Raw genomic sequence first — 13,249 nt, 5'->3', positions numbered from 1 at the left:
ACATACACACGCACACACACAAACATTTATGTATGAACACTCACTGGCATGCACACTCACATACACACACACGCATGCACGCTCACACACACTTATTTAAGGACACTCACACACGCAGGTTCGGTCACATGCATGAGCACACACAAACATTTATGTATGAACACTCACACACGGATGCACACTCACATACAGACAGGCACACAAACGCATGCATGCACACGCACACGCACAAACATTTATTTATGAACACACACGCAAGTGCACGCTCACATGCATGCGCACACACACAAACATTTATTCACATTCGCACATGTGCACACTTGCACATACAAACACATGCACATGCTTGTTTAAATGCTACATGCTCACACACGCATGTATGTATGGAAACACAACAATGTTCAAGAGTTCACACACATATGCTATCTGACATGCACACACACTCAAACACACACAAAAATGTATGCATGTGCACAAACACATGTCCACGAGGTCACACATTCTCAAATGCACACACACCAGCACCAAGGCATGCACACACACCCAAAAAAGCATGTACAAACGTATGCATGTTCTCATACACACAAAGCACAACTAGCACACATGCGCACGCGCGTGCACACACACTCACCCTCTGCGGTTGCTGACACGTCGCTGCCTCATCCTGGGCTTTAACCCAGGGCTAATTGGGTTATTACTGAAACATATTCATTCACTTCTTATTATGCCGACTCTCATTTGTTTAAATTATGAGATCAAAATACGACTTCAGCCAGTTGGTATAATGAAATTGAAATTAGAATGAATTAGTCTTTCTAATGGTTTGTCCTCAGGGGGCCGTGGGCCCGTCCCGCCGTGCTGTCCGGGCCTCCGCCGCCTCGCTTCGCCTCGCCTCGCTCTGATTTGAGTTAGGCGTTAACCTGAGCGGCTGCTCTTCACTCACCGCTCTTCTCTTCTTCTTCAGGATTTACAGGAAGTTCCAGTATCTGCTGAACCCGAGACAAGTGTACAACCTGGCCAAGAACGGACCCATGCCGGGGTAAGAGGGCTCCTCCCACAGTCCAAAGCCAGGCTTAGAAAATCCTCCTCAAACCCAGAAGATCTAAAGCCGTTCATGTTTCCCATCAAACCCCTTTCTTTCACCTAAAGGGATTTTATTTGATTTCAGGCAAAAAACTGTTTATTCTGTCAACGTTTCACCTTTTCTAGTTTCATCCACTTAAAGTACAACAAGTTTTTCAGGAGCAAAAAAATGTATTTAAATAGCAAATAAAAAATAAATCAAAACAAGTTTTGAACTCTTGAATTGAAATTAAATCAGTTCAGTTTTGTGGCAGAGAGGCTCTATACTTAAACATTTTCATGTCATTTAGAGTAAATAGAAATGCAGTTTTTTCCAAAGAAAGAATGAGTAATTCCATCCCAGATGATTAAAATTATTTATTAGGCAGGCTCAGACAGAAAACCTTAAAGTGTGTGAGGTTATAATCTTCTTGGTCAGAAGTGACCTCATGTTGGAAGAATATAAAATTCTAACAGATTAGTTTGGTTGGGATTCATTCCTGAAGCGTTTCCATCAAACCAGCTGAGATGTTTTCCTTTGATATTTAGACACAAATGCTTTGTGTTCAGTGTTTCAACCTGGTAAAAAATATAAAACCTTATTGCCTTTTTTGATTAGATCAACATCAGTGCATTAGTATTGAACGACAGAATAAAGGTAACAGATGAACTCTTATCTCAAACCTAAAGCTGCTAGTCTGTTCATCTTCACCAGTTCAGCTTTAAAAATGCTGTATATTTGTATTTAAATGTATTTTAATGTTGCTTCATGGGTAAAAAAAAGGAAAAATCCGGACGAAAAAGAAAGTTCTTCAACGCTGCTGTTGCTAATCTAGTGTTTAGATTTCTAATGCTGCGTCTGGCGTAATAACCACGATCAGATGCAGGCGTCGCCTTGGCATTAGTCACTTCCTGCTCCGAGGACGGCCTCAAATGAGGCGAGTTCAGACATAACAAACGCTGGGGATGACGGCATCAACCCTCACGCCAGCGGACGGTTGTGTGACGGATGAGACGGGTGACTCTCTCCCAACGCCACGTGTGATCGCGCATACCGCCGGCTCAGGCAGCCGCCGCCGCCGCCCGCGGGCCCTCCACAGTTCACACCTGTCATTAGGAGGAGGAGTGGATCATTACATGCATGCATGCTTCCTCACAGGAATGCTGCGGCGCCGTGCCGCCTCCTTGTTTGGCTTTGATTAAGTGGCATCTTTGTGGTCCTAAATAAACAGCAGCATGGAGCTCGCCGACGCCGCCGTTTCAGGGACCCTCAGCCGTTTTCTAAAGCTTCTCCATCAAGCTGGCGGGGTCCCAGGTGACCCTGGCCTGCTGGTTAATGTTGAGTCAAGCGTGTTCACCGCAGCACGCATTAGCAGGGCGGACGGTCGCCGTCGGACACTGCAGGCCGAGGCCGCCGCGCACTGCTGACAATTAGCTGCCTCTGTAATGCAATTAGAGCAAATGAAGTGTTTGTTTCTTGGTATTTAAACATCTCCAAAGTTGCCTTTCATGTTCTCGGCCGTCTGTTTTGCTTCTAATAAGGTTTGTAGCCCCAGTTGGAGAGTAATTGAGCGAATCATTTACCCGCCATACGAGGCTGGGAGGCTGGCTCATTCAGTTAGGGATTTGTTATTGTGAAGGAACGGAAGAAGTTGGTCTGAACATTGCCTGTCATGATCCAATTAGTCCCTTAACAGGCAGGCGAGCTCCCTGAATGAATAATATCAATGCAACATGTGCTGTTCTGTGGGGCGAGTGGGCTTTGCAGCGTTGACAGCGGTGGCTGTGCGCCTTGTGACATGTGAAAGACCGGTCCTTCAGTGCACGTGACTGTGTTTGCTGCAGGCTGAACTTCTTCAGGGACCTTCCTGACTGCAGGGTGTTGGCGTGTGGAGGAGACGGCACCGTGGGATGGATCCTGGACTTTATCGGTACTTTTTATTTTAATCCTGTTTCTGTCTTTATTTATTAGTTTTTATATCCAAAGCAACGTCCGTTAAGTGAAGTCCTGTTCCAGCTCCTGGGTTCCTAACCGTGGACTGTATCAGAAAGCTGGACTGAGTCACGTGACCCACAGAACAGGATTTTACCTTGCCCATTCGGGCGCCCCCATGTTGGAGCCAGACGTCGCCACTCGGCGTTGATTGGTCCAAATCGGCTCGAATTTCTATGTCAGGCAAAATCACCAATCGGGAGGAAGCGTCGGCGGGCCGCACCCCCACCACTTGAAAGCGGGCTGCACCAAATCTGTCAAACATTTTTAACGTTCCAAGTAGGCTCCACCTACCTTCATTGAGGCTTCCTATTGGTCAGTTTATAACTTCAATAATCTTGAACCACAGAAGGAAAATGAGGATTACCAAGAAGATGTAACAAAAATGTGTCAGAGAAAGAATGGTTATTCAGAGTAACAGCTGTTTATTTCTCTATAGAAGTCTATGGGACTTTGGCTCCTTGGAACCTGCAGGTACTTCCTGTTTGGAACGCCGGGGGGGAGGGGTCACTCCGTCCAGTTCTCATATAGAGCGGTCAATGGTTTTATAACACTCTGGGATGTATAAAAGGTGCAAAAGGAGCAGTTTTGGCTTGGAACAACCTTTCTCCCAGCCGCCCTTGCAGGTGGATACGGGAGACCGTCTGTGGGTGAAAAATGGTCAAACCTGGACACACAGGTGACCCGCACAGGTGTCAGGCTGGTAGACGCTCAGCGAACCCGTAGAGAAGAAAAAATGTTCATGCACATTGTTTTCTGCAGGCATGTTGCAGCGACAGGTGAACATTTCGACAACACGTGGGGGGGGGGGGGGGGGGTCGGCGCGACACACACATGTCATACAGATTTTTCCTTTTATGGATTTTTCAGTTTAGAAGAGAGCAAATAAGACCATCAGGATATCTAATGTACGGATCAGGTGCTGGCGAGCCACTGAGAAACGTACAAACCCAACATATTTACCCACAACTGATTATGTTTCATATCAGCATAACACAGGTTCATGTGCACAGCGGTTGAGTATGCCCCCCCCCCTCAAAGAAACCCACTACAGATGGAGGATACACACCCTCACACACAGACACAACCTACACACTAGTCTACCTTTACTTGTGTCCTTCTGGGTAAAAATCTCTGTGACAATGGCGTCAAAGGCGTCCTAATCGTCTTTAAGTTTCATAAGTCCGTTGGTCTGGAGCAGGACCTGTCGGTCCGGCATTGATCGTCCATTATTTATTACTTTACGCTTTGATTAAAAGTCCAACTCTGAGACATTTTCTAGTGAGATTACATCCGCCATTTTTGCAGTCAGAGCAAAACATAAAATAATGGACTCCTATTAAACTTTATTAGCAACCACAGAAGAACAAACGTGAGCTCAAAGGCGCCCTCCACCTTCTGTCTTTACTGCGTAGCTCTGTGTCAGATTCAAACACTAAATAAATGAGGACAAACGGGAAATACTATAGAAAGTGAGGATGACAGCCTCACTCGCTGTTCAGAGACAGTCTATACGTCATACAGCTTTTTTCCTGTACATTTTACAGTTGTTTTTTTTTCTTTGCTCTGTTCCCTTTCTGTTTTGGGAAAAATGCACTATTTTTAAAAGTATTCCTTCCTCTTATTGTTCATCCCATGAGTCACCTTTCTGGGTTAAAAATAAACACTTTCATTACCTCCAAGCCTGCGCACTTAGAGCTGCTCAAATAAGATGATTGCCTGAGTAAGAAAATGACATATTAGTCGTCATTTGGAGGAAGGAAAACTCACCTGTGTGGTCCTGAAGACTTGTTTTCATGCCATCAAAAATTGCTTCAATTTTTTATCAATCAAAACAAAGACAGGTAATCACCATCAGGCAAAATGTGTTTTTGAAATAGAAGGTGGATCTGGAAATTTTCCGCTTGTCTTTGGGTTTGACAGGCAGACTCACAAAATGGGTTTTTCTTTTGTGCGTCGCTCATATTTGGTTTTATTTAGCAGCTTGTTGTTGATCATTGTCCCTCAATTCTAGATAAGGCCAACATGGACAAGAACCCACCTGTGTGCATCCTTCCTCTTGGCACGGGCAACGACCTGGCCAGGTGTCTGCGATGGGGAGGAGGTACTGATGCCACAGCATTAGCAGTCTGCTAAAATATGAAATAAACCTGTTTATTCATCTGATAGGGACAATAAATGTATTGTAATTGTTGTTTTCTGCAACAAAAGTGTAAATTTGGAAACGTTTGATAAAAGAAAAATGACATTTGAAAGTAGTTTGAAAGGCTAAAATAAAATACACATTGTAAGTTTGAAAGAAATATTTTAAATTTAAAAATAAATTTTAAGCAAACAGAAAACTTGAGTTTAAAGTCCCACTCCAACTCTATTTTTTTCTTTTGTAAAATCCTTCCCGTATTTTCTGCAGCGCAGTAGGAGATCGTTAAAATCTCATCTGGGTTGCTACGTTGGTATCCCAGCATGCCTTTCTCTACACTCTCTCCCGTTAGCTTATAGCTCCTCACAACGCCAAGCTAACATTAGCAAATAAAAACGGCGAGCAGGTTTTGGCCCACCCACGGCAGTGGCTGCGTCAAAAACCCGAACTTTTTTAAACCGCGAGTTTTTATCTGCTCCTGATTCATCACAATTCAAATATTTAAAATTAAATTCAAATAAAGAAAAACTCAGAATGCAGTTTCATTCTGTAATTCTTTTCTATATGGAGAAAAATGTTAAAAGAACATTTGGTACGTCGGAAATGACGCCGCCAAAACCAAATGTCAACCAAAGGGCTCAAAGCTCCGCCCACATTTAATGTTAACGCAAAAAGTCTGAACTAAAATTGTAAACTGAGACTAAAAGCAAAAAGGGAATGACAATTGTGTAAAAATAAAACTGAAAATGTTACTATTAAACATTATTTTTGTTTGGTTACAGTATACTTATTTTTTACACTTTTTTTTTACAATTTTATTTTTTGTCAAATTATTTTTTTTATTGAAAAAAATATATATTATTAGTGTAATTTTTAAATATATATTTCTTTATTTTCAACGACTTTTTCAAATTTACAGTCTGTTTTTTAATTTACTGTAAGCTGATTCTGATCGACTCCAAAGAATTCCTGTAGTTTTAAAAACCGCTCATATTCTGCAGGTTTTTTGTCTTCCCGCCTCTGATAAACTCTTGATGCGCCTGTAGAGCGTCTCCTCCGGCGCTGCGCGTGTTTTAGAGTCTGCTTCCTGTTTCTCTGAGGTTACGAGGGCGAGAGCCTCTTCAAGATCCTGCGGGACATCGAGAACAGCACCCAGGTGATGCTGGACCGCTGGAAGATCGACGTGACGCCTGCTGACAAAGAGGAGCGCGGCGACCCGGTGCCCTACAGCATCATCAACAACTACTTCTCCATCGGAGTGGTGAGTCTGCCACAAACATGGACACAAAAAGAGCTGCAGACACAAAGGTCACAAAGTGTTGGACTGACGCCGACAGCGTCACAGAAGCTGAGCTGAAGAGCTCCAGACGCAACATTTTACACCAAACACTAATACATAAATCATCTTTGCTGGAGGTTTTAATTGTAACCACATCTGCAGAGCGGTAATTGACAGCTGATTGCACGTTGCCTAGCAACTGCATGATGCTTCTCTGACTGGGCTGCGCTCAGTCTCACATTTAAAGTGTCAAAAGAGACCGGCTCCCATGCTGAGAACAAACGGCGAGATCAACCGCAACACAAACGCCACACGACCAACCGCCTGAGTGACTCACACCTTCATCATCAATACAACGAGAAAAGAGGAGAAGTTTTCAGGAAAAACACCTTGAAGTGAAGGAAAAAAACACAAAAACAGCAGCTGTAACACTAAAAATGATTAAAATAACAATCCTCTCCATGCAACAAATATTTAATGAAGATGTACGTCCATAAAAAAAAGAGAAAAAGAATAAACTCCACAACTCCATGTTTCTGTTTTATTAATATATATATATATAGATATAGATATAGATAGAAAGATAATATTTATTTATTTAGCTTCCAGTTTAATTTTTACAGCTAGAGTTTATCTTCATAAACACAAAACTGCCAAAGTGTTTCCTCTTTTCTGCTAAAAGAAACTTTCCAAATAAGTTTTTTTTTGTTAACTTTGCTAACTTGAGGGTTTTTAGTTGCTGTGTAGCTGCTTCAAGAAAGGAGCGGATGGATTTTAGTCACATAATGCGGTGGACAGAATCCAGTAGTTTTCCAAAGTAAAACCTCCTTCAGAATAAGATTACAAAGAAAACGGAAAAAATTGTGGGGCGTGTTTTTTTTTTCTCCTGTGACTTGGTACAAAACTATCCACAGCCCAGCGGTTGAGGACCATCGTTTGTAGAGTTTGACAACTGTATTTAAAAAAAAAAACGGTTGGTAAAGGTGTAAACTGAGTCAACATGCGCTCGTCTGTTGGCCTGTGAGCGGCGGCCAGAGGAGCTCAGGCCTCACCTTAAAAATATCTCTCTGGAGGAATAAATGGCTCGGCTGTTAAAACGTTGTCTTGAAGTTTGTGCCTCACATTTGTGGAAAATCCTTGAAAAACAAAAACTAATAATAATAATAAAACAAAAATTTCAGGAAACTCATCAATTCCTGTTGAGAAAAACAGGATCTGAAAGATCAGAAAACTTATCAGGTTTTAATCAAACTTTTGGTTGGTTAATGTTAATCACTGAGAACAAAAGGTTTGTTTTTGAGCAGAACAGAGACGTTCCTCCTCTCAACACATCCATGCAAACACACCTGTAATGAGATCACCTGTGAGCGCCGTTAGGAGAGTTTCAGCACGCCGAGCGCTGACGGCAGACGAGGAGAGATCACACATGGCGGCGACGCGTCTCAATCGTCAAGGCGTTTAGAAGATAATAGGACGAGTTTTGCCAGCTAAACCTTTGGAGTCGGTTAGCTGCCAGTGCTGTGAAGACGTGAGAACTTCTGAGAGGAAAAAACTTGGTTTTGGTCGACCAGCTTTTCTCACACCCATTTCAGATTTAGAGTAGAAATACAGAAAGGTCATTTGACATGTTGCTGGTTAAATGTCTAAAAATAAGTCTATCTCACGTTCTCACAGCTGCGGAAGATTCGGCAGATTTCTTCACGGGTTTCACGGCAACCTTATTTTGATGTCACAGTGGCAGTCATGTCACGTGGGGAGTGTTTTCGGGTTGTCCGAGTCGGTGGAGGGTCATCTTAAGGGGAGCGCTGGTGTGTCTTAGAGTTTGAGGCTCATACGACCACCTCAACACGTCCTGAACATATAAACGTACCATTGTCATGTGAAAGTGTATCATTGAGTTCGTCAGGTGAATAGAAGTTCCTCGCACTTACAATGTACAGGTGATGCTGACGAAAGGCGTCCTTACACTCTAGTTAAAGTCCCATAATCTGTCATGTCTGTGTGAAATTTGTTCTCTGCATTTCACCCTTCCCCTCGGGAACCCCCCCAATCCAACCCCTTAATGATGAGTGTCAAGCAGGGAGGCATTGGCTCCCGTTTTTAGAGTCTTTGGTATGACTCGGCCTGGATTTAAAACCCACAACCTTCCAGTCACAGGGTGGACACTCTACCACAAGGCCACTGAACTGGTAGTCATTAAGCTACATTTACAACGCCCTCGGCAACGCGCTTTCAAGCGAACACTTTCAATGTAAAGTCTATGTCAACGCTCGCATGTGTGCGATTTGAGCGTCCGCCCTCAAAAATGTCGCATCACTACGGAAGTTTCTAGGGACTGTTTTAGGGCTCTACCTGGAAAACATTAAACAAGTGCAGGTTGAACTTTGACCAATTGGGTCTTGAACTTCACACTGATGTATGAATGGCGTCCCTTTTTATTTGCAAAAAGTGCCAACAGTTTGTAAGTTGATCATGAAGGAGAATTCAGTCGTTGCGGTTTGTGTCCAGCCGGAACTCCTCAGCATCTTTCATATATCGGAACAGAGCCGCGAAAGAAAAGACATGAGCTAGTAAACAGTAGTAGAAGAAGAAGAAGCCCCTCCCTGTTCGTCCAGTGTGAACTAAAGGTGCGTTCCAGAACGTGTGCCACCTGCCTGGTGTAAACATTAGTAAGGTGCGAGTACTGGCCCCTCACTGACCACGCATGATATATAAGTGCCCATAGGACACCTGTGCCTGTCTTACTTCCTCATTTCTAACAGTCAGGCTGTAGCAAAGAGCGCGGGCACAGCACTAACGAGATCCCAGCGCAGTCCACAGCTTTTGGGTGGGTTTGCAAAAAGGAAAAATCTGTGCGACACGCCTGCGTCTCACCTACTTTACCCTTAGGTGTTGTACAAGTGACCTGTAGAGTAAAAGAACCTTTTTCTTTCTATGGGTTCACTGAGCGGTCTACGACCCTGAAACGGTCACCCGTACAGGTTCGGCCCTTCACCTGTAGACGGCCCGCATCCGCCAGGACCGTTGGGACTGCAAATTCAGTGAAGCGGACGGCCTGAGGAGCGAGCAAACATAACGTTTCCTTGGCCGTAATTGCTCCTCTTTTCTCAAAGGTTTGAGGTGGTAGATGCTGGAGCACCTGCCAGAGCGGCGTAATCAGTCCATTTATTTGTCCTGATCAAATTGTAGTTAGGCCTTTATTGAGATGTGCTCAAGCTCTAACCATCCCTGATCCATAAACAAGCCCGGTTGTGCGTCTGCATGGAGTTACGCGGCCCCCATCACCTCGCCTCTCCATCTCCGACATAATGACACTGATTTCACGTTGCTCATGTGGGCCATTACTGATAAATGTCAGGGGGAAATATGGTAATTGACATTTGCAGGTGGCAGAGGAGGCGGCCACTGGGGGCCGTGGGGTTTGAGTGGACTGTGACGGGGGCGTAAGTGATGCATGGCCTCACAAATGTTAGTTGAATAACACCTCCAGCCTGGGCCCCTAATGACCATGTTTGAGGATATTAGCAGACAGGTCTTGTTAACATTGTGATAGACGAGAACAATGTGTGTAATCGGCCTATAGGGCAAACATATGGCGAGGAGGACGGGGGGGGGGGGGGGGGGGGGGGTCATTGCATCCATTTGTGAACCCTAAAGAAGAGTCGCAGCTTCGTTTGAACGGCGGCATTGAGACAGACCCGGCTGTGCAGAACCACCTTAAGACAAGGCAGAATGCAAACCGGAACAAGTCTGTTGAAGCTCTAAAAAAACAACAACACATCAGTTATTTATGGTAAACAATTCAAAATAAACAAAATGTATTAGGAAAATCTAGAAGGTGCTTTGTTTCCAGAATATTGAAGTGGTCCCTCGCTATACTGCGATTCATCTTTCGCAGACTTTTTTCTGTGCAAATATTTAACGCTTCTTTTTTTACAGTGTGCCGCCTGATTGGCGGTTGACCTTGTCAATCAATTTCCTCAGTACCATGTCAGGTGTACAGGATGCGTTCAGTTGGCCGCATTTACATAAATCTTTACTCACGAACAGATCATTGTTTGCATTCTACAATCCTCATTTTCTACAAAGCTTTCTCGATAAAGTTTAGACATGAGGGACAAGTCTAAAAAAAAGTGGATAAAGTGTGTAGTGTGTCATCTTTAGAACGATAAGCCACCGTACAGACAGAGAGTGTGTGGAGTCCCTCAGAGTCCTAGGGTCCCTTCAGACTGGAAACTCCTTTGTTCCGGATCGAGTCCAGAACCTGGCGTTTGGTCCGTATTCAGACTGGCATCAAGCGGATCATTCTGTACGGGCCAAAGCTAGTAAACACATGACGAAAGATCTCGTCAGTCATTGGCCAGGAGCTACGGGTCAAAGCAACAAGAGAAAGACGGCCGTGCTGCGCTTTACAGTCCTAATCGGTACAGTTAACTTATGGGTTGAATGTTATAAAGTATCGTTTTCCTGTTTTTTTCTTTATTATTGTATCTTCCTGCCGCTTATCTCCTCCTACAATCTTTCATCTATTTCAACCATTAAACTATTCAAATGTTCAGCTCTTTCAGCTTTTTCCAGCTCTGACTTTTGGTCCTTCAAATCCTTGAACTTTTCAAGATATTTCAGGATTTCCAGGATTTTTGCCTCCATTGAAATACATGGGGAATCCTTGAAAACCTTTGCTTTTTTTCAACCATTATATTTTTAGATAGAGACACCATTCAAACTACAAGACTTTAAAGTGTTTCCAGTTCTTTCAGATTTTCAAAATGTATTTTAGTTTTTGAAATAGAAACCTTTAAACTTTGTGATAATTTCAGCTTTATAATGGGTTTCAATGGGAGAGGCATCCGGTATTTTCACCAAAGTTCCCGCTGTTTGGGAGCTTCTTATTTCGGCATTCTTTCAGCTGGAGACACCATTAAAACGTCAAAATGCTCACAAGGCTTTGGACTACAACATATTTTAATCTAGTGATTATGCAATGGACAGTCTTTTTACAAATGGACTTCAAACTTTGATAACTTTGCAACAATCTCCCCTGATCTGGCTGGCGTGACATCACACGCTGTGCCGGTCGACGGACGAAAAACGCCTTCAACTTTAACAAACAAAGCTCCCTCACATCTAGAATGTCAAATCAATCCCAATAAAAAATCAATAAAAACGTAGACATTTTTGTTGTCTTTTCAAAAATGGATTTGGTGTCAAGATGTTAGTTTTACTTTTCTTTTAAATCATTGCGTATCTCAGAGTTGCTGCAATGCTTAATGATCAAAGACAGCTGTAATAAGTCCCGCCCACTGTACCTGGTTGATGACATCATGGCACGACACGTCAGCTTTGGTGCTCAACTTTGCTGGTTCAATTCTTGGCACCTGCACTTTTCACAAACATCTTTTTTGTTATTGTGCTGTTTTCTCTTCATGATCAACTTTGATCATTTCTTTTTGCCAATTATTGCCCTTTACGATTCATTTTCATCCAGCAAGTCTGGATCACTTTGAGGGGAGCAAATGTTTGCAGTCTGGATCCAGCCTGAGTTTGGGCTCCCTACATTTGATCTTTGTGCTTTTATTTGGTGTTTTCCATCACAAAGATCGTGAGCATTTTGCCATTTTAAATTACTTCATGCTGATGATGGTTTTAACTGTTTAACTTCATTTATTTTGGAAATTGGACAAAAAAATTCTTTGATTTTTGTTTTCAGTGTTTTTAAAAATACGTTTAAAACATTTTGTTTAGTTTAAACGTTTTTTTTTTCTTTTTTCCATCCTTATTGATTGAAAGTTTTTTTTTTTAATGTTCTTGAACTTTTTCCCCCGTAATGAAATGAAAAACCCGTTTTTTTATTGTCTTCGTCTTTTTCTGCAGTTCTTGTGAATGAAACGGCTTATGGAGCATAAATCCCTGTTTTTATGCTAAACCTGTAATTTACTGTTTGCAGTTATAAAAAACTGATGCTACTTTCAATTAATAGCTTTGTTTTTCAGCTGAGAAAATGAGTCCAACTTTACATTCTGGTGGGTTTTTGTTTTTTGGTAATGATTATAAATTGAGAGCGTTTTCTGCACAGTCGGCGTTCTCCGAGCAGAACCTGAGCCGGGTCGGTGCTGCCGCTGCAGCAGATGAAGTCGTTTGTGGGGATTAGGAAGACGCTGGGGGGTTTGGGTGTGATGGAATATTTACTCGGCAGAGAATCAATGTGGAGATTAGGTGACGGCTCAATCCTGTAATTACCTCTAAGATTATGCAGATTTCTGCAGCGTGCGCCGAGTTCTCTCCTCCTTCCTCGAAAAGGCGGCCCTCCTTCTTGTAAGGGTGGATTCAAATGGTGGGGCGGGGCGTGGCGGGGAGGGGCGGGGCCCGGCTGCAGGGAGGATTAATGGCGCCGTCCCTTTGGGAGGATGTGGAAGTGACGTGAAGTGTAATGATCTCAATCAGAGTGGGGGTGAGAGACAGAACTAATCACTGAGCGCGCTCCGCTGCCATAATGCAGTCAGTCTCCTGCATTATGGCAGCGGAGCGCGCTCAGTGACCCCGGCCCCCCCTGTCAAAGCCATTACTCTCCCCCCCCCCCACTGTCAAACCGCTGGGGCCGCCTCGTAATTGGACTAAACTTTGAGATATGAGGGAACATTACACACGGCCCATATTAATTTCTACATTGTTAATTATTTGGGGGGGGGGGGGGGTGTTGTTGTTAAAATATTCAAAGTGACATTTTTTCACTTTTTATGTATTCATTTACAAAAATGATCCTAATAAATAAAAA

At 43.2% G+C, this 13,249-nt stretch overlaps 1 protein-coding gene across 4 annotated transcripts in view; it reads left to right on the top strand.

Annotated features, from left to right (window-relative positions):
- dgkb (diacylglycerol kinase, beta) overlaps positions 1–13,249 on the top strand; it is an 87,603-nt gene that overhangs the window by 44,854 nt on the left and 29,500 nt on the right. For all 4 annotated transcript variants that reach the window (XR_013648427.1, XM_078933645.1, XM_011485842.4 and 1 more), the window contains 4 exons: positions 965–1,039; positions 2,908–2,993; positions 5,070–5,159; positions 6,296–6,456. Coding sequence is in view for 3 of the 4 variants with exons in the window: in XM_078933645.1 (XP_078789771.1) it covers positions 965–1,039; positions 2,908–2,993; positions 5,070–5,159; positions 6,296–6,456 (412 nt within the window). In the remaining variant the exon portion in view is untranslated. The remainder of the gene's footprint in view (positions 1–964; positions 1,040–2,907; positions 2,994–5,069; positions 5,160–6,295; positions 6,457–13,249) is intronic.

This window comes from Oryzias latipes, chromosome 16 (genome assembly GCF_053564925.1).
Source record: "Oryzias latipes strain Hd-rR chromosome 16, Olatipes_Hd-rR_3.1".
Classification (NCBI taxonomy): Eukaryota; Metazoa; Chordata; class Actinopteri; order Beloniformes; family Adrianichthyidae; genus Oryzias; species Oryzias latipes.
The sequence above is the reverse complement of the archived record's forward strand: the minus strand, read 5'-3'. Positions and strand labels throughout refer to the sequence as shown.